Raw genomic sequence first — 21,927 nt, forward strand, 5'->3', positions numbered from 1 at the left:
ATAGATGTGAACTTTAGAATTCACTACCAAAAAACTGTAAATAAAGCTTTGGAGATAAACTACGAGTCTTTGTCTAGAACACAGAATTGAGTTTTATACAAAAGTCTATAACAAGTTATCAGTAGACTTCAGGCAGCGAACTGCATATCCGACTCGGGAACAAACTAAACTATAGCTAATTGTCTACACATATAATTTATACGAATGTACAAACTTTTACTATCTGTAACCTGTCATAATTGATGTATTACAGACTTTATTTACTCAATTTGCCGTCGCTAAATATTTCTCCAGGATAACGCAAATAGCTTCACTTGTGTTGGGTACAAGGAGGCTAGTTAGGTATGATTTCACTCAATGCTTGTTTCAGAATTGCTGTAGACAGTTCGATCTCCTTGTAGATTCTTCTCGTTTCCAGGAATTTTAACGTCAGTGTCAGCCGATCGTGTAAAGTAATTACTCTCCACGTACAAATACTTTAGCGCATTATACTAGGGGTTACTAAGTCAAAAGATAATTGAATGTTTTCAAATCCGTCTGCAAATAATGCGGCTAGCAGTCGGGTTCTCTCTGGAATTCGCGAAGCAAATTAATGTGTGAAAACTGCCTGTTCTTAAACTGCCACTATCCTGAAAATTCAGATCGGTGATTCTATTTCTTGCATTTTGTTTGCAGTTTTCCCCAAGTCCATGTTGTCACGCAGACCTTAGCAGAATTTCCTCCATTACAAATATCTGAGGAAATTATATAAGGTTGATACATCCTAGTCGCTTGCTGCTGAAATTCGCAGACGAGCAGTAGAATGAAACTTGTATCGTGTGGATACCCAACATTTGCATCGATTTATTGCGCGCACGGAACTTTGTGCGGATGTCTGCGCAGACAGATCGTTGCATGTGTTTGTGCCACAAAATATCTTTAGATATGAAAGATATTCTTAGGCGTTGTAGCATCGTGAAGGATGCGGAGGGAGGCAAAGAGAAAAAGAGGGTGGAACATGAATGGAATTATATAGAAAAAGCTTTGCAAGATGATGAACTGCTTCTACCAGTTTTGTTTTGCACAAGGTGTATCCAGTGTTTTAGTTAGTTCGGAGTATTCAATTGCGAGAGACCGCTTAAAACTTTTACAAAATATATCGTAGTGTGTGACAGAATTTGAAATCATTAACAAGCTTTAAGCATTTTAATATGGTATTTGAAAAACACAGCTGTTTGTGATGTACTGTGAGTTTATGCCAACAGTAAAAGATACATACCAATTAATATTTATAATTCACTCTTGTGTTCAAGCAAGCTATTTGTTGTAGTAATACGCCTTTTTTGTTCTGTTTCTAGCCAGCACATACGTTGGTGAACAATGTTCCAGCCTGTACGTACAAATTTTCAGTCCTGCTGCATAATAGGACAATGTTGCAATAAAGGTGGAACAGTAGAGCTAATGAGGTATTTACCTCTTAGCACTGTGGTTGCTGTGAAAAGAATCAATTTAGACAATTATGATACAAATGGCTTTGCAGAAGAATTAGAGCTTTTGCAGGTGAGTATTTAGCAAAGCATAATTTGTGTCAAACGTTGTGCTTTAAGCATAAGTTTGAAGTAGAACTCTTAATCTGTTGACAAACATAATAGAGTTGTTGATAAATACAAATTTCGTTTTGCAGACTGAACTCTGCGTTTCACGACAGCTGTCACATCCTAACGTGCTGTATTATCACCTAGCGTTTGTGTCGGGCACTGAATTGTTAATGGTATCACCATTGATGGCCTTTGGTTCATGCCAAGATTTAATACAGAATCATTTTGTTGGTGGTTTACCCGAACTCGCAATTGCTTTAATCCTCAGAGATGTTCTTCTTGGTCTCGAATACATTCACAAAAAAGGATTTATTCACAGGTGAGTTTTGTTATTAAGTCAAACGATAAGAAAAGTCATATGCTAAATGTGTTAGCGCATATTGTTCTTTGGGATTGGAAATGTCTCTCTTCCTCACTCTTGTGTCCGTGGGAGGTAAATATCTTCTTACTCCCTTATCATCTTATGTTAGTGGCAAAAGGGCCTACTCCAAACTTTTAACATTCCTTTGAAATTTGCTCTGGTAATAATGGTGGTAATAAACAATTAGTTGTAATGGAATGCATATTTGTGCTACCTGCCAGATTCCTCTGAAGATAACGGTGTGGCTATCAAACTTTATTTTACATATTTTGTAACTTCTTTGATAAATTTGGCTGTATTAGTAAAATGGAAAGTTATACTGTGCATTGAGGAATGTAACTTATCATAAAACAGTAAGAAGGTAATTACCCAGTTGTTAAAAATGAAAGCAGTAAAGATTATATCTGGGCAATTGTACTTAAAGCATATTGCACAGTGTCTAGGTCTAAGGTTTGTTCCTACACAACTTTATTGGAGGTAAATTGTGCAGCATGACACATGAGAATGCAGTGCTGTGTTATATATACTTCATTATTATGTACAGTCGCTCCATGTCCTTTATCCACCAACATTTCTCTTAAGTATTCATACGTCCCATTACAACATATTATGCAAGACACAAAATTCTTAGCAACTGATTACACTGTATTCTCCATGTAAGGCAATTCCTTTAATATTGCAACACTTTCTAGAATATGACTGTTAAAATGCATATATCACTTTTATGAAAATTTTATACACAACATATTTTCCACAAAACTCCATCTCTAATTACTAAAGTGTGATTTTGTAAAGCTTATCACAATTTTGATTCTTTCCTCAAATTATAATTCAAATTGGCATAGGCTTACATGTCATATACTGGACAACTGTGTATTTGCTTAGCAGGACACACGCTTAGTTTGAGGAAACCTGAGTTTACTAGTTTCTAGGCCACCTCAAAAACAGTTTCATCTGTTGTTAATCTGTGAGTAGAAATCAGTATGTTTTTGAGATATCTTTGTAACTGCATATTTTCATAATTTTGAAGTGTAATAGTACATTTTGTTATTTTCAAGTGACTAAGCGTGACTTGGGTATATAACCTGTTATTCTACCATCGTACAAGGCATTTCAGTGAGTGTCTTAAGTAGTGCTGTAGCTTGAGTAAAATCGTCTTTTTCAAGCCACATCAATTCAAACAATATTCTGGAGCTTTCGATGGCTATCTCCACTATTGCTGTCAGGAGTAAAACTACTGACTGCTGAAGCTGGTGCAGTTTCCCAGTGATATAGCCATGATTGTGGCCTCTGGCACCAATTAGAGGGGTCAAAATGACACTTGGGCTGAAGGTAAGTTGGGCAGTTCATTGTAGCTCTAGCCTGCTGCAGGACAGAGAGAGATCAAGTGGTGCGAGGGACTGACGCCATGTTTGAAACTGCCGCTTCTGCCTCCCTACAACCATCATGCATTTGTTGTTTCTTTCTTTCAACATGCAAAGCCCATCTCCATGCCCTGCTGAGTGTGCACCTCTGGTCTCTGTTAAAATTGTTGCTGGTCATTCTAACCTCAGCTGGCTATTTTATAACAGAATCCCAGTATGTTGACATATGAGCCAAGACTCCTGTGTTTTCGAACTGTATTTTATGTCCGTTTACTAGGCAGTGCTCAATTATGGCAGTTTTGTCTTGCTCCATTTGTTTAATGTTGCTTGTGCTTGGTACAGTGCTCTGAAAGTGTGCGAATTGTCTGACCTTTATAGATCCTGCCACATTCACAAGGGACAGCATACAGACCAGGCACACAGAGTTATGTTGTCTTCAACAGAGCTCAGCATATCTTGTTGCTTAGGGGCGGGCCATAACACTGGTCTCAGTCCATGTCTCTGACACAGCCGTCTCAACTTGCTGCCTCACAGTATGGCAGGAAAGCATTGCCTGGAAAGTGGACACAAAATACAGTTTGAAAACACAAGAGTTGTGGCTCATGTCAATTTACTGGGATTCTGTTATAAAAGCAGTGGCTGAGATTAGAATGAACAGCAACAATTTGAACAGAGATCAGCAGTACACACTTACTATGGCATGGAGGGTTGGCTTTGACTGTCGAAAGAAAGCAACAACGGATGCATGACAATTGTAGGACTGTCACTCCAGCAGTCTCAAACGAGGCACCAGCTCCTTATGCCACCTGACATCTCCCTGACCCACAGCAGACTGAAGCTGCAATGAGCTGTCCAACTTATCTTCGGCACACATGTCATTTTGGCCCTCTCTGATTGATGCCAGAGGCCTCGTCGTGGATATGTAAGCAGGAAACCATGCCATTCCCAGCAGTCAGTGGTTTTAATCCTAATGATAATGGTGGGGATAGCCATTGAAAGCTCGAACTTTATTTGAATTGCCGCGGTGTGAAAACTGCGGAACACAGAGACATATCAGCAGCAAAGATTTGAAGAAATTGTCGAATCCTTTTATAAATGGTTTCCACGGAATGTGCATTGTAGTGGAAGTGGTTGTATTTGCAGAAATATATAGGACAATCACCATTTGTAGGAGTGTGTGGCTCATGTTATAAAGCTCAAATTACAATGCAGAATAATGAGAGATAAATGTAACCTCTGATCACCAACTGTTTTCTGAATCTCTTGTGTGAATTCTTATCTGGCTGTAATTTCTTCGCACATCATTACAGGCTTTGCAAGCACACAGCCAAACTGTCTCATTCGAACCTAATGTAGACCTTGAACCATGCTACAGATAATGCTGTCGTTACAGTGTTCACTGAAAAAAATTGTGAAAAATATTAAAGCTGTGGCAGTGTAACAACAAAACACATAATTTTCAAAGAATATACGCTGTCCAGTCACATTAATTTGATGACTGTCAGAAGCCTGAATAACCATCATTTGCAGCCTGAGCTGCTATGAAATGTGCAATAACTGTGTCAGTAAGGTTCTGGAGTTACCGACAGGGGTTTGGAGCCTTGCCGACTCCAGTGCCGTTGCCCGCTGCACTAGGTATCTCATTTGATAATCCATGGTGCGAGCAGTCTGATCAAGATGGTCCCACAATTCTCAATTGGGTTTAAATCTGGGGAGTTTCGTAGCTAGGGGTGCATGGTAAACTCATCCTGGTTCAAACCATGCACTTACGCTGTGAGCTGTGTGAGACATTGCATTGATCTGCAAACGGATGCCATTGTGCAGAGGAAAAACAAATTGCAAGTATGGGTGGATGTGGTCCCCAAGGATACATGCGTACTTGTGTTGATCTGCTGTTCCTTTCAGAATGACGAGATCAACCAGGGAATGGTATGAAAACATTCTTCATATTATGACACTCACCAAGGGACTGCCACGAAAACATTCCCCAGGTCATGCTGCTCCCTTCTCCGATCTTGACTGTTTGCTTTCACATGTTTCATGCCATAGACACCAACAGTCATCTGCCACTGGAGCATAAAATGTGATTCATCTGAAAAGTCACTCAGACATCCAGTTGCAGTAGTGGTGTGAAATTCCAACCTTTGTCACCATTGAACAGCAGTCAGCATGGGTGCATGAAACAGCCACCTGCCAGAGGCCCATACACAGCAGTGCTCACTGAACAGTCGCTGAGGACACACTATTGGAAGCCTCTTGGTTTATCTGGGTGGTCAGTTGCTCAACATCTCCACAGCTATAGTTCACTGCCATCATCTATGGCCCACGGTGCACCACAGTTGCCTTGGTGCTGGTTTTGGTAGCATCGTTTTACCAAGCATGGTGTACTTAAATCATGGCAAACAGTTTACAAACTTAGCCATTTCGGAAGTGCTTTCACCCTCGGCATGAAAGCCAGTGATCATGCCCTTTTGGACATCAGGTAAATTGCTCCATTTGTGCAGTATGACAACATCTGCACTGTTCTTTGCCCCCCCCCCTCCCCCCAATTGCTAGCGCTGCCATCTGAGTGGTTATTGGATATGGTTGTCAAAAATATGTGGTGGTCGCTGTGTGACTGCCTGTGTATAATGGTTTTAGTTTTGATGCTAAAAACAATACCTCTTTTCTTGCTACTTGCTTAAAACTATAGTCCCATTGACTGAGCGTTACATGCTCAAACTTTTGTTCTGCTTAGGAAATGTACTCCACCTACTCCTGTAGATCACTAGCAAGTTTTCAGTGCAATTCAGACAAACATTGGTATTTAATCGCAGTTGAGAATAACATAATTAAATGTTTTTGTTATTGTCTAAAGGGCAGAATCCATTTGCAGAAATGTTATTTCAACCTTGGAAACCTATAAAAGAGCAAACATATGGTTCACTCGTAAGTTAAATAGAGTGTGATGCACAGACTAGGTGCAAGTAGTGTGTATGCTGGAAACAACACATTTGTTGCCAGGTCTGGCTTAGCTCAGTCAGTTTGAATGCAGCAGTTGTTGACAGAGTGGATAGTGACATCTAGCCCAAACCACATGCTCATTGTTAGCATGTTCCAACAGAACAAAAACAGCCTGTAACTGTAGAACTGCAGCACATCATTTATCATTCTCTCGCAGTGCATTTGCTAACTAGTGCATGAATGTGTTATTGCTCTGTTGGGAAGCAAAACAAAATGCTGTTACTGTGGTACCTGGTTGTGTCGCAGGCTGTCTGAATAAATAGCCACCGACAAACGGAATGAAGCCCGTGTGTTTTAGGTTCACTGAGGACCCAGCTAGCTACAGATCATCCAGTGGTGTTTGTTCATGATCAAGAGGCTTTGTTAGCTATCATTCAACAAAACACTTACACATGGGCACTAGGTATCTGTTAGTGATATACTGTATGTACATCACTATCACTGTACAACATGCAGTTACACATGACTGTCCATGGCCATGTTTTTAATGTACAGGTGATACGTTAACGGATTTTTTTTTTTTGGTGAACATTGACAGTGCCATTTGCACATATTTTTTTTTTAGAATCAATTTCATTGTCTTAAACAGTGAAGCCATTAATCACCACATCATGCAATGTTGGTGTCACTTGCCCCATTGTATGCCATATGTCAGAGAGCTCTTAACACTTTGTGGACAAAGACTGAGCATAGCTTGGGCGAGAACTTTGTGTTAAAAAGATCACGCCTGATCACAGGTCGGGCAGCAATTTTCTTGACATGCAACCCATTTATTGCTAGAAAATTGGACCCACTGCATATGAGGACAATGTATGGATGTCTTGCTACCTATCCCTTAATAGGTGCTGCTTTCTGTTGTCAATTTCAAAAGCAGCATTAGCAAACATTTGACTGTCACAAGGGACTGAGCCAATATGGTGATCACATTGATGTGATTTCGTTTGTGTTCTCATTAGGTTTCACAGTTTGCTGTGATTCTGCTGTAAATACACTATGTGATCAAAAGTATCTGGACACCCCCAAAAACATATGTTTTCCATATTGAGTGCATTGTGCTGCCACCTACTGCCAGGTACTCCTTATCAGTGCCCTCAGTAGTCATTAGACATCGAGAGAGAGCAGAATGGGGCACTCCGCGGATCTCACCGACTTCGAACATGGTCAGGTGATTGGGTGTCACTTACGTCATACGTCTGCACGCGAGATTTCCGCTCTCCTAAATATCCCTAGGTCCACAGTTTCTGATGTGGTAGTGAAGTGGAAACATGAAGGGACACGTACAGCACAAAAGCGCACAGGCCGACGTCGTTTGTCGTCTGGCAGAGACCACCAACAATTGAAGAGGGTTGTAATGTGTAATAGGCAGACATCTATCCAGGCCATCACAGGAATTCCAAACTGAATCAGGATCCACTGCAAGTGTAACGACAGTTTGATGGGAGGTGAGACAACTTGGATTTCATGGTCGAGCGGCTTCTCATAAGCCATACTTCGAGCTGGTAAGTGACAAACAACGCCTCGCTTGGTGTAAGGAGTGTAAACATTGGACGATTGAACAGTGGAAAAATGTTGTGTGGAGTGACGAATCGTGGTACAGAATGTGGCGATCCGATGGCAGGGTGTGGGTATGGCGAATGCCCAGTGAACATCATCTGCCAGCGTGTGTAGTGCCAACAGTATAATTCGGAGGCGGTGGTGTTATGGTGTGGTAGTGTTTTTCATGGAGGGGACTTTTTGCATCCTTTGTTGTTTTGTGTGGCGGAGTGGTTACACGAAAATAATATCCCTGTAATGGGTCGGCCTGTACAGAGCCCTGACCTGAATCCTATAGAACACCCTTGGGATGTTTTGGAATGCCGACTTCGTGCCAGGCCTCACCGGCCAGTATCAGTACCTCTCCTTAGTGCAGCACTCTGTGAAAAATGGGCTGCCATTCCCCAAGAAACATTCCAGCACCTGACTGGACTTATGCCTGCGACAGTGGAAGCTGTAATCAAGGCTAAGGGTGGGCCAACACCATAATGAATTCCAGAATTACTGATGGAGGGTGCCACAAACTTACAAGTCATTTTCAGCCAGGTGTCTGGATACTTTTGATCACATAGCGTATGACATGTTTGTTGAGTGCGCAAGAAAATTTCAAAGCTGGAAAGGAAGAAATTTTTCAATATCTCACCTCACACTTTTTCAATGGAAGGCTAATTATACTTTGTCATCATTATTTAAAAATTTGTTGTCTATGAAAGAACTTAAGCAAATACAAAAAATAAATCTTGAAGCTTGATCTTTTTTCAATAGCTTGATCTTTTTTCAGTATGCATTATTACCAGGGTTGCCACAAGTTCTGGAATTCTGGGAATTTCAAACATGCCGGAGGGGGGGGGGGGGGGACAACTGTTTGTTTACTGAGATGCCATGCATCATCGCTGGCTGGGTGCAGCTGAGTACATGCCCCGCCTCCCTACTCCCTCCTCCTTACCGCTTCTCCCCTTCTTACCACTCCACTCAGATTGCAGTCAGTGGTGCCACCACTTCTTGCCGCCAGCCTAGCAGATGCCAGTTTGTTTGGGTCTGATTCTCTGAGACTGGTGACGAAGTGGCCGGAGGCGGAGGTCATGTGTGCATGAAATGTGTGTGTGTGTGTGTGTGTGTGTGTGTGTGTGTGTGTGTGCGCGCTCTGATTTTCTGACAAAGACTTTGACCAAAAATGTTGTTGTGGGAATGTATTTGTTATTGTGCCTGATAATCTTTATGTTGACTTCCTACCTATCCTCATTAGTATTGATTCTCAGAGGATTCGCACAAGTTAATCTGTTGCATGGATTGATCATCGTGGTTTCATTTCATCTTTTCGGATTTCCGGATCATTTTCTGCAGACCATGGCTGTTATAGGTCCAACACCTTTTTTCAAACTGTTCAGTGTCTGGAACTTCTGCAGAGCGATGTGTGCACAGTCATCATTCTAGTAATACGGCTTTACAAACAGAGCATTCCTGCATTGAGACAGTCATGGCAAACTTCGCAGACATAAGAGGAGGGAAAGCATTGTACCTGGCTTGTTTATACCACCTTCAATGGGTCGTGTGCTTGACAGGTGTTTTTATTTACGTTTTCTGACACCGTTTATTGATCAATTTTCACACTCCCCTTCCAGCCATCTCCAATAATATTCTGTTGTAGTTTGACGCCATTGTGACCAGTGGTGTTATTTCTAAAGCATTTTGCCTGCCTTGCATAGAATCAAGCCGTCCTTCACAGAGCCAGGGAGCATGACCATCTTTGGTGCTCCCAGAAAAATAATCTTCGCTTCACATTCAGAGAGGATATGACCTATTTTAAAAGTTAAATTTTCTGGATGGCCATGAACTTGAACATTTTCTCTTCAGCTTCTTGAGGTGGGACACTCAGGGGTTTGAATTGCAGCATCTTACGGATCTTCCGTTGTGAATAGCCATTATCTTCCAAGAATATTGAGTTCGTCCTGTAGGTGTCCTTTGCTGTCTCTCATAGAATTACAATGTCATCGGCAAACCTCAAAGTTTTTATTCCTTCTCCATGGATTTTAATACCTACTCCGAACTTTTCTTTGGTTTCCTTTACTGCTCGCTCAATATACAGATTGAATAGCATTGGGGATAGGCTACAACCTTGTCTCACTCCCTTCCCAATGACTGCTTCCCTTTCATGTCCCTCGAGCCCCCAGGGGCTCAGCATTCACTTGCTGAGTACGGGCTTGGCGACCCCGGGGTCCTGAGCTGGGGACTGGTCTGCGCCGCCAGTGTCCTGTCACCGTAACCCCCGAACATGCTTCAGCGACCACCGTACGGCGCGGCGGTGAAATGTTGTGTGCTGCGGGGAATGGTAATCTTGGCTTGACCGCCTGGATTGCGAAGAAGGCCAACCTCTATAAAAACCCCTCGATCTTTCGGTGTGCTCCGCACCTAGAAGATGCATGGCTGTTGGGGTGGAACAGTCGCAAGCGGGCAACCTCTGGGGCACCTGCCGCACCCCAGTTGTATAAGGCTTACTCAGGCACGCGGGGCTCTGTCTGAGCGGACTTTTAGTTCCCTAGCTGCTCGTGGGACCGCAATGGACCCTTCGACCTCTACATTTCCCCCTACCAGTGGCTTGGGTGGGCCGCTGGTAGGAAAACACACCCAATCGAAAAAGCGGCTACGCGCTGCAAGTCCTCCAGCGCCTGGTGTTGCTAGAGATTTAACAGAATGTAGTAACGGAGCACATGCTGATAATCAGAATGTGTTTTTGATTATTAAAAGGAAGGAGGGTAGCTTTGAGAGGGTTTCTCCCTTTTACATCCACAAGGGTCTTGAGGGAATTGCAGGAACACTGAAATCTGTAAAGCGACTGCGCAATGGGACTCTGTTAGTTGAAACTTCTAGTTCCCGTCAAGTCGCTGCCCTTCGGAAAGCAAATTGTCTAGGAGAGTACGCTGTTGAGACCGAGCTCCACTCCACTTTGAACTATAGTAAGGGTGTTGTGACGTGTAGGGACTTGGTGGATATCCCCATAGACGTGCTAAAATCTGAGTGTGCTGACGAAGGAATTGTTGACGTGCAGCACATTATGAAACGAGTCAATGGGGACCTCGTCAAATCTGACTCGTTTATTCTCACATTCAGTTGCCCGAGACTCCCGGAGCATGTTAAAGCGGGGTTCTTACGTTTGCCCGTACGGCCATATTTCCCCAACCCAATGCGCTGTTTAAAATGTCAGCGCTTTGGGCATACTACGTTGGGGTGCAATGGGATAGCCACGTGTGGTAAATGTGGTCAGCCTGCCCATGACGGAGCCGATTGTTCATCGCCTGTGAAGTGCGTGAATTGCTCTGGGAGTCACCCTGTCTGGAGCCGGATCTGCCCCATCTATCTCGAAGAGCGGAAGGTACAGGAGATTAAAACATCTAAGCGCATCCCCTATGGTGAGGCCAAGAAGATCTTTAAGGCCATGCAACCTCCTGTGTTTTCTACATCTTTCGCTTCCGCTCTCAAAAAACCGGTACAACTGGCCACTGTTGCTACACAAACGGAGGTTGCTAGTGTTAGCACTAAAACCTGCGCTTGCCAGTGCACTTGTGCTGCTGCGGTTGTTTTGCAATCTGCGGCTCTCCCCGCTACAGCGGACAAGGCCGTGGTTGCTGACATTGAGGTACTTCCAGCCTCCCCCCATATGGCGCCTTCTGCCCAGGCGAGTCAACCTCCAACTGTTGACAAGGCTCTGCATTCCAAGCCCCCCAAGACAAAGCCTCAGAAGATGAAGGTTCTGCCACCTGAGGAGACTAGTCAGCGTCGGTCCGATGATGATGCCATCGTACTGTCTGACATCTCCCGTGGGTCGTCATCGGATCTTATGGACATTGATGTCGACCGGGGGCGATCTTCTCGCCCCAGGAATAAATCTCCGGCCAGTACGGTCTCTCCTCCAAAGCACAGAGGCAGGGTGTAAGTTGAGCCACCCTGATCACTGGCTCCCATATTACAGTGGAACCTGAATGGTTTCAGGACGCATGTGGCCGAATTACAACTCCTTATACGAGAGTGCCCCTTGTGCTTATGTATCCAAGAGACACATTTTCGGGCCACTGATTCTCCTTCTTTACGCGGCTATACCGCATATCGAAAAGATGATCTGACGGGGCAAAGGGTGGTGTTGCGGTTTTTGTCCGTGACGTGCACCCCTCATCTGAGCTCCCTCTCGTCACCGACTTGCAAGCAGTTGCAGTTGACATTCTTGTGGGTCGGAGGCTCACAGTCTGTTCTGTTTATTTACCACCTCCGGATGCGATAGACTCTGAGGCTCTCACGGACCTTATTAGCCAACTCCCTCGCCCATTTCTTCTTCTGGGGGACTTCAACGCTCATAATGTCTTATGGAGCTCTCCGACTACTTGCCCCAGGGGTCGCATTTTGGAAGCGTCATGATGTCTGAAGAACTGTGCCTCCTCAACTCTGGTGCTCCCACTCATTTCTGTACTGCTTCCGGATCGTCATCGGCTATTGACCTTTCCTTTTGCTCTCCAGCACTCGCGGATTCTGCTCTGTGGGAGGCTGCAGCTGACCTCCATTCTAGTGACCACTTCCCCCTCTTGATTCGCCTCCTGGATGAGGCTGTGGCATTACCAGTGCCGCCCCGGTGGCACCTTTGCAGAGCTGACTGGACACTTTTCAGCCAACTGGCTGTTTTGGAACACCGTGCCGGCGTCCACGAATGGGTAGACCATGTTGCAGCCGTGATCTCTCATGCTGCTGAATTGTCAATCCCACGGTCATCCGGTCATCCCAAGAGGCGTCCTGTCCCTTGGTGGACCACTGAGTGCCACTCAGCCATCCGCGCCCGCCGTGCAGCACTGCGCCGCTTCAAGTGCCGTCCCTCAGCTGACAATCTTGCGGCCTTTCGGGTGGCAAGGGCCAGAGCGCGGCGAGTGATTAAAGAGAGCAAACGACGGTCATGGCAATCGTTCTTGAATTCCATCTCTCGCTCCACTAGTTCTACGAAAGTATGGGAAGCCATCAGGAGGATTTCCGGGAAACTCAGCCAGCTACCTGTCACGGCATTGCCTCATCAGGGATGTCTCCTCACGGCGCCGAGAGACATTGCCCAGACACTGGCCATGCATTTTGCGGAATCTACCGCCACTATTAACTGTGATCCAGATTTCTGCCGCTACCGCACTGCCGTCGAAAGGGGTCACTTGGACTTCCGGTCTGTAAATTCTGAACCCTATAACTGCCCCTTCACAATGTGGGAACTGGAGTCTGCGCTGTCTGTGGCTCATGATACTGCGCCTGGTCATGATCAAATCCGGTACAGCATGCTGCGGCACCTGTTGCTGCCATCCAAGGAAGTTCTCCTGAACTGTTTCAATATGATATGGTTATCTGGCACGTACCCTGACTCGTGGAGGGAGGCAATTTTGATTCCCCTCGTCAAACCAGGGAAGGACCGAACGCATCCCAGTAGTTATCGGAGTATTGCCTTGACGAGCTGTGTTGGGAAGACGTTGGAACGCATGGTCAACCGCCGTCTGGTTTGGCTGCTCGAGACCAGGCAGCTCCTTAGCCCCTCTCAGTGTGGCTTTCGGAGATGTCGTTCCACTATAGACAACTTGACCCTGCTTGAGGCCGCCATCCAGCAGGCCTTTCTACGTAACCAGCATTGTCTAGGGGTCTTCTTTGACATTAATAAGGCGTATGACACTACTTGGCGCCGCCTTATCCTCAATCAACTCCATGAGTGGGGCTTTCGTGGCCGTCTCCCCATCTTCATTCGGTCCTTTCTTTCTCACCGCCTCTTTCGGTATCGGGTTGGTAATGTGCTATCGGATTTGTACGTGCAGGAGAATGGTGTTCCTCAGGGCAGCGTTTTAAGTGTCACCCTCTTTGCCGTTGCTATTAACAGTATCACGTCCACTATCCGGAGTCCTGCCCAATGCTCCTTGTTTGTGGACGATTTTGCTGTTTTCTGTTCTTCCTCCAGTCTTGTCAGTGCTAGTCGGCAGTTACAGCTTACGATAAAGCGCTTAGAGGCATGGACTGCAAAGACGGGTTTTACCTTTTCTGCAGACAAATCTGTGTGTGTTCATTTTAATCGTTCTCGGCGTCTTTTTACCTCCCCTGAATTGCGTCTGAGGGACACCGTTCTTCCTTTTAGAGACACTGTGAGGTTCCTGGGCCTCACTTTTGATTCCAAGTTGTCGTGGTTGCCTCACCTTAAAGACCTCAAGGTGCGGGCCCTGAAGGCACTGAATATTTTGAAGTGTCTGAGCCATCGGTCCTGGGGAGCAGATTGGGCGCGTCTGCTGCAGTTTTATAGGGCTTTCGTACGATCGCGTCTTGACTATGCTTGCACCGTGTATGGGTCAGCAAGGCCTTCGTACCTGAAGATCCTTGACGCAGTACACCATGAGGGTATCAGGCTGGCCACTGGTGCCTTCCGTACCAGTCCCATCCCCAGCCTGTGTGCTGAGGCAGGGGAACCGCCGCTCGCCATCCGGCGGAAACTCCTCATGGTGCGACGGGTGTGTCATTTCCTTGCCTGTCCTACCTCCCCTGCGTACCCTACCATTGCCCGACCGCCTATGGAACGTCTCTTTTCCAGTCGTCCCAGGGCAACAAAACCATTTGGGATTCGTGCCAAGCATTTGCTTGAGTCCCTTGGTGTGGAGCGTGTGGCCCCCCAACGACAAGGTTTTACTCACCTGCCTCCCTGGTTGCTCCAGAGGCCCAGCATCCTTTTAGACTTGTCGGAGAACCGGAGGAACTGCACTCCGGCGTTTGTTTTTACCTCCTTATTTTACGATATTTTAAACCAGCATCCGGACCATGTACCTGTATTCACAGATGGCTCTAAACAGGGGGACACTGTTGGTTGTGCTGTTGTTTTCCCTGATCGAGTCGTCAAGTTACGGCTTCCTGCGGTGTTTACCATCCTCGATGCCGAATTGTTTGCAATATTGCGGGCATTGGAGCAGATGAGATGTGTTCCCAGTATTAAGTTCCTCATCTGTTCTGACTCCCTGAGTGCCCTTCAGACCATTCAACACTTGTACCCAGCGGATACGGTCGTCCAGAACATCCATGATGCCCTACTCCACCTGCAACGGCAGGGGAAGGAGGTTTCTTTCTGCTGGGTGCCGGGGCACGTGGGTATTAGGGGAAACGAACTGGCGGATGTGGCTGCCAAAGATGCATGTTCCCTCCTTCACGTTGTTGAATGTGCCGTCCCCCTTCATGCTGTAACCTCCCTTTTGCGTTTTCGTGTTATGCATCAATGGGAAGAGGAGTGGTTGGCAGTTTCTGACAATAAGCTGCGTCTGGTAAAGGCCACTACGCGACCATGGCGTACGTCCTACCAGTCCTACAGGCGGGATGAGGTTCTCCTCACTCGCCTCCGCATTGGACACAGTCCCTTCACGCATGGTTTTTTACTCCGGCGGGAGGACCCCCCAATCTGCAGTGCTTGTGGCGTCCAGATTACTGTCCGCCACATTTTACTTGACTGTCTTTTATTCTCTGACCAGAGGGCGGTGGTTTCCTTGCCACCGGATTTGCCCTCTATTTTGCAAGACGACGCAGCGACTGTGGTTAAGGTCTTACGGTTTTGTGTCCTGTCCAATCTGTTGCCTCGGATTTTAGGGAGAAGGTTTTAATGTGCTGCTGGGTGACTGGCTCACCCAGGTTTTAGGTAAGAGGTCCGCCAGTCACGATTACCTCCTTGTTTCACTTCGGTATCTGTTCTCTTTTCTTTGTGTTTCCTTTCCTTTTTTAGTGTGTTTCTTCTCCTCTTGTTTTGCCTCTGTATGTGCGCATTTGGAACTGCGTCAGGCCTGTGTCTTTTAGCCGTTCTCCTTGTTCGGCGTCCGTCTTCGTCCCTTCACCGCCTGTGTTCCTGTTTCTATGCGTTTGGGCGCTGATGACCACGCTGTTTAGCGCCCGTAAACCTCAAACACACACACACACACACACACACACACACACACACACACACACACACCCCTTCATGTCCCTCGACTCTTATAACTGCCATCTGGTTTCTGTACAAATTGTAAATAGCCTTTCGCTCCCTGTATTTTACTCCTGCCACCTTCATATTCATCTACATCCTCTTCCATTTCCATAATATTGTCCTCAAGAACATCACCCTTGTATAGTCCCTCTATATACTCCTTCCACCTTTCTGCTTTCCCTTCTTTGCTTAGAACTGGATTTACACCAAAGCTCTTGATATTCAGGCAAGTGGGTCTCCTCTCTCCAAAGGTCTCTTTAATTTTCCTGCAGGCAGTATCTATCTTACCCTCGTGAGACAAGCCTCTCCATCCTTACATTTGTCCTCTAGCCATCCCTGCTTAGCCATTTTGCACTTCCTGTCGATCTCATTTTTGAGACATTTGTATTCCTTTTTGCCTGCTTCATGTACTGCACTTTTGTATTTTCTCCTTTCTTCAATTAAATTCAGTATCTCTTCTGTTTCCCAAGAATTTCTACTAGTCCTCATCTTTTGACCTACTTGATCCTCTGCTGCCTTCACTATTTCATTCCTCAAAGCTACCCATTCTTCTTCTACTGTATTTCTTTCCCCCATTCCTGCCAATTGTTCCCTTATGCTCTCCCTGAAACTCTGTACAACTTCTGGTTCTTTCAGTTTATCCAGGTCCCATCTCCTTAAATTCCCACCTTTTTGCAGTTTCTTCAGTTTCAATCTACAGTTCATAACCAATAGATTGTGGTCTGTCTTACAATTTAAAATCTGGTTCCTAAATCTCTGTCTTACCATTATATAATCTTATCTGAAACATTTTAGTATCTCCAGGGTTCTTCCATGTATACAACCTTCTTTCATGATTCTTAAACCAAGTGTTAGCTATGATTAAATTGTGCTCTGTGCTAAATTCTACCAGGCGGCTTCCTCTTTCATTTCTTAGCCCCAATCTATATTCACCTACTACGTTTCCTTCTCTCCCTTTTCCTACACTCGAATTACAGTGATCCATGACTATTAAATTTTCATCTCCCTTCACTACCTGAATAATTTCTTTTATCCCATCATACATTTCATCAATTTCTTCATCTGCAGAGCTGGTTGGCATATAAACTTGTACTACTGTAGTAGGCGTGGGCTTCGTGTCTATCTTGGCCACAATAATGCTTTCATTATGCTGTTTGTAGTAACTTACCCGCACTCCTATTTTATTATTCATTATTAAACCTACTCCTGCATTACCCCTATTTGATTTTGTATTTATAACCCCATATTCACCTGACCAAAAGTCAGTATTGTTCCTCTTGCCACCGAACTACACTAATTCCCACTATATCTAAATTTAACCTATGCATTTCCCTTTTAAAATTTTTAACCTACCTGACCGATTAAGGGATCTGACAATCCACGCTCCGATTCGAAGAACGCCAGTTTTCTTTCTCTTGATAACGACGTCCTCTTGAGTAGTCCCCACCCGGAGATCCGAATGGGGGACTATTTTACCTCCATAATATTTTACCCAAGAGGACCCATCATCATTTATTCATACAGTAAAGCTGCATGCCCTCGGGAAAATTGCGTGTGAAAGGGAAATAACCAAAAAGTGAAATAAGGTTATTGTCCCATTCCAGTAATTCAAAAAGCATCCAAGGGGCTCTTATCTTTACTCTCATTCCACTGTCTTTATATTATTATTATTATTATTATTATTATTATTATTATTATTATTATTATTGTTGTATACTTTTTCAGAAGATTTGACCATCATTGACGCTTGATTTATTGCAGTTGCCGCAATGAACAGTGTTGAGTCTCATCATTGGTGAGAGACTGCTTGCGTTCTGGAAAAGGGCGATCAGCCTGTTATCATCCAAAGGGACCTGCTGCTTAATTTTTTCCTTGTCTAAACCTTGGACTTTGTACAAGGTGTCCAACTTTGGTTCCCCCATTTCCCCCCCAATTTTTGCGGCTTTAATGAAACAAATTGATTACACATGTATCATTCATCATCATTTCCATCACTGTCCGCTACTTTCTCCCATCTTTTGGACAGTGTACGAATCAGGCATTGAAAAAATTGTTCATGTTTTGAAGCGATCCACGAATTGATTCAATTTGTGACTTCTTCATGAGATCGGAAGTGTTGGTTAGCCAGGCCATGAGCCATTGATATAAACAGGTGATAGAGGGAGCAATGTGTGGAGAATAGAGTGGGTGGAGTGGGACTTCCCATTTTAACATTTCCAAGTACATTTTGATCTCTTTTGCAAGGTGGGGTCGAGCGTTGTCGTGCTGCAAAATCACTTTATTTTGCCTCTCACTATGTTGCATCCGTTTGTCTTCTAGTGCTCTGCTCAAACACATTAATTGCATTCAATAACGAACACCTGTGATTGTTTCACTTGGTTTTAACACCTCATGGTACATGATGCCGAGCTGGTCCCACCAAGTGCAGAGGATGTTCTTGGAGGCGTGAATATTTGGTTTGGCCATCAACGTGGAGCCATGGCCAGGATATCCTCATGATTCTTTGCATTTAACGTTATCGTAATGAACCCATTTTTTGTCCCCAGTCACAATGCAATGCAGAAATCCCTTCCGTTTTTTTCCTCTTAAGCCACTGTTCACAAACACTGTTCAACATCTCTTGGTTTCAGCTCACACAGGACCCAAATTCGTACTTTCTGAATCATGACTATAGCCTAAAGAAGTTTTGAAATAGCTTGCTGTGTCACTCCCACTAATCGTGCCAATTCTTCTTGAGTTTGACGCAAGTTCTCACTCAGCAATGTCTCCAATTTTGCATCTTCGAAAACATTCTCTCTTCCACCACTATGTCGGTCTACAATGTTAACATCACCATTTGTGAAGTGTTGAAACCACTCACGACATGTTCTTTCACTAATAGCGTCCTTACCATACGTACTTGAGAGCATTCGATGAGACTCATTCACTGTTTTCTTCATACTGAAACAAAACGGTAAAACCTCCCGCAAATGACAAGAATTAGGCTCATAAACTGACATTTTTAATCAAGAACAACTTTATGATGCAGGCACACACTGACTAATGTTTGAATGAGGTTATGTTGACCGAGGTCCAAGCTAACTGCCTGACATCTGCGATCTGTTTCTTTCAACCGCTACTTACCGTTGTCGCCGCCTATTTGCAAACAGCAGAAGCAAAGTTTGACACCTTGTTGTTGATTGTATCCTCCCCACTGGAAGAGTAAATATATTGACCTTAAATCATCACTTTTAATTCCAATGGAAAGCTTTTACAGAAGTGAGAATTCAAGTAACGTAGCTCAAGCTATAACTTTGTTTACCATCTTGTCATCAAGGTCATTAGGTTATTTCATTGTGCAGCTTTCTTTATTTATCCCTCTTAGTGAAGAAAATACTGCTGACAACTCTTCTGAAAATTAAGATGATGTGTTATACAGTTTCTTTCACTTCCAACATTTGTTATGTAAATGTATTATCAGAGAAATACTATGAGATTAATAATCATTTAATTCAAGTCTTTGTTAGCTTAATATGTCTTAGCTTGTGGAGAAAAGTACTATCTCCTGGTATGTTACTAGAATCTGTTAATTCTTTTACAAGATATAATGCTGGCCGGAGTGGCCAAGCGGTTCTAGGCGCTACAGTCTGGAACCGCGAGACCGCTACGGTCGCAGGTTCGAATCCTGCCTCGGGCATGGATGTATGTGATGCCTTAGGTTAGTTAGGTTTAAGTAGTTCTAGGGGACTGATGACCTCAGAAGTTAAGTCCCATAGTGCTCAGAGCCATTTGAACCATTTGAACAAGATATAATTTTGTTAATTTTATTTATCAAGAACTTGCTCTTTCACCTCCTGGAAGATAAAACCACTGTTTGTAAGCTTACACAAGAAAAACATAACATTATGTAAAAGGAGGGTGCTGAGATTTTCCAAAATATATTTTTTCAGGTTTCTAATACAATTAACAAAATGTTACATCATTATTGTGTTACATATCAAGTTCTTCAAAATAGCAGTTTCAGCTTCCTAGTATCAATAGTTTTTAAGTTTGGCCATTTTTATTTCTTGGCACTTTCAGTATAATGAGCAATTTTCATTTATTGAAACATGAAAAACATGTGAATCATGCATCAAAAGATACAAAATTTTGTGTATTACTCTATGGGCACATACAATAAACAAAGAATCTAGCACCATGAGGGCCAAAGCTTTGGTTGATTTGATATGGGCTGTAGCATTTTGTAGAATTTAATGAGTTGAACATTGATGTAATGTTTTTTCTTGTAATGCTATTACAGGGCCATCAGAGCAAGTCACATATTAGTTTCATCTAGTGGAAGGGCCTGTTTATCAGGGCTCAGGTATTCTTACAACATCGTGAGGGATGGAAGAAGAGTGAATACCGTGCATTCATTTCCAAACAGTACGCAGAAAAATTTGAACTGGCTGAGCCCAGAAGTACTGGAACAGGTATGCAAGTATATGAAACATACACTAATGGTGTAATTTATGAAGTAAATGTGTTTTTCAACCTAATGTATGTTCATTTCTTGCAGAACCTCAAAGGTTACAATGAAAGTTCAGATATTTACAGTATTGGCATAACACTCTGTGAGTTGGCTAATGGTGTGGAACCCTTCTCTGGTATGCCCACAACATTGATGTTAATGGAAAAAGTTCGTGGCTCTGTTCCACAGCTTTTGGATATCTCCACAGTTTCGTTTTTTAAGGAATATGGGTTTTCTCCTCAGCCTTGTGGTTTGTTGTGCGAGGATGAAGTAACAGAAGAAGAAGAAGATGAAATTAGAGGTAAATAGTCTCTCTCTCTCTCTCTCTCTCTCCCCCCCACTCCCGCCCCTCTCCCCCCACTCCCGCCCCTCTCCCCCCACTCCCGCCCCTCTCCCCCCACTCCCGCCCCTCTCCCCCCACTCCCGCCCCTCTCCCCCCACTCCCGCCCCTCTCCCCCCACTCCCGCCCCTCTCCCCCCACTCCCGCCCCTCTCCCCCCACTCCCGCCCCTCTCCCCCCACTCCCGCCCCTCTCCCGCCCCTCTCCCCCCACTCCCGCCCCTCTCCCCCCACTCCCGCCCCTCTCCCCCCACTCCCGCCCCTCTCCCCCCACTCCCGCCCCTCTCCCCCCACTCCCGCCCCTCTCCCCCCACTCCCGCCCCTCTCCCCCCACTCCCGCCCCTCTCCCCCCACTCCCGCCCCTCTCCCCCCACTCCCGCCCCTCTCCCCCCACTCCCGCCCCTCTCCCCCCACTCCCGCCCCTCTCCCCCCACTCCCGCCCCTCTCCCCCCACTCCCGCCCCTCTCCCCCCACTCCCGCCCCTCTCCCCCCACTCCCGCCCCTCTCCCCCCACTCCCGCCCCTCTCCCCCCCACTCCCGCCCCTCTCCCCCCCACTCCCGCCCCTCTCCCCCCACTCCCGCCCCTCTCCCCCCACTCCCGCCCCTCTCCCCCCACTCCCGCCCCTCTCCCCCCACTCCCGCCCCACTCTCCCCACTCACGTACCTCTCCCCTCCCTTTCTCATGCTCCCTCATTCTCTCCCTTCTCTTCCCCATCACCTCTCTCTGTTACTTGGTGATAGTTAATAAGCTTAAATGTAGTGCTACAGTCACAGACGTTTTACAGTAGTAAACAAAAAGCGAGTCTTAATGGATATCATTAGTAATCATTATAAGCTTCTGCCATTTGGATCTATAATTGTCTTATATGAAAGATGTTAATATAACCTGTCACACACTTTAATAAAGGGCTTTATATAAACACTGAGCTCTTATTAAACCCAAGTAATAAAAGTACAGTGCAGCACTTCATGTGTTCATATCACACATAACAGATTGAGATGTGAAACGACGAATGAGAGGCACTGCTCTATCTGTAATTTTCTATAGCAGTGAAGAATTAAATTATGAAAATTTTCGAGTCTTTCGGTAAAACAAATTCTCTTAAGTGTACTCAGTGAGGCATTACTTTGTGCATCAGGCACGAAAGCAAATGTCTGTCTGCCTGTATTTATTTAGTTACAAGATTTTAATTTACATGTGTTAATTTAATTATTAGGTATTCAGACTCCAAAATATAGTTTTGCCTTTTTTTTTTTCTCTCACAGCTAAGA

The 21,927-nt window shown here is 44.8% G+C and overlaps 1 protein-coding gene across 4 annotated transcripts in view; it reads left to right on the plus strand.

Annotated features, from left to right (window-relative positions):
- Positions 1–828: 828 nt before the first annotated feature.
- LOC126279097 (STE20-related kinase adapter protein alpha) overlaps positions 829–21,927 on the plus strand; it is a 41,336-nt gene continuing 20,237 nt past the window's right edge. The window contains exons 1-5 of one of the 4 annotated variants that reach the window (XM_049979568.1): positions 829–1,226; positions 1,338–1,539; positions 1,664–1,896; positions 20,108–20,279; positions 20,366–20,618. In XM_049979568.1, coding sequence (XP_049835525.1) covers positions 1,360–1,539; positions 1,664–1,896; positions 20,108–20,279; positions 20,366–20,618 — 838 coding nt within the window. In that variant the 5' untranslated portion in view covers positions 829–1,226; positions 1,338–1,359. The remainder of the gene's footprint in view (positions 1,227–1,337; positions 1,540–1,663; positions 1,897–20,107; positions 20,280–20,365; positions 20,619–21,927) is intronic. The other 3 variants (XM_049979569.1, XM_049979567.1, XM_049979566.1) reach the window with 3 other exon arrangements.

Source organism: Schistocerca gregaria, chromosome 6, assembly GCF_023897955.1.
Source record: "Schistocerca gregaria isolate iqSchGreg1 chromosome 6, iqSchGreg1.2, whole genome shotgun sequence".
NCBI classification, from domain to species: domain Eukaryota; kingdom Metazoa; phylum Arthropoda; class Insecta; order Orthoptera; family Acrididae; genus Schistocerca; species Schistocerca gregaria.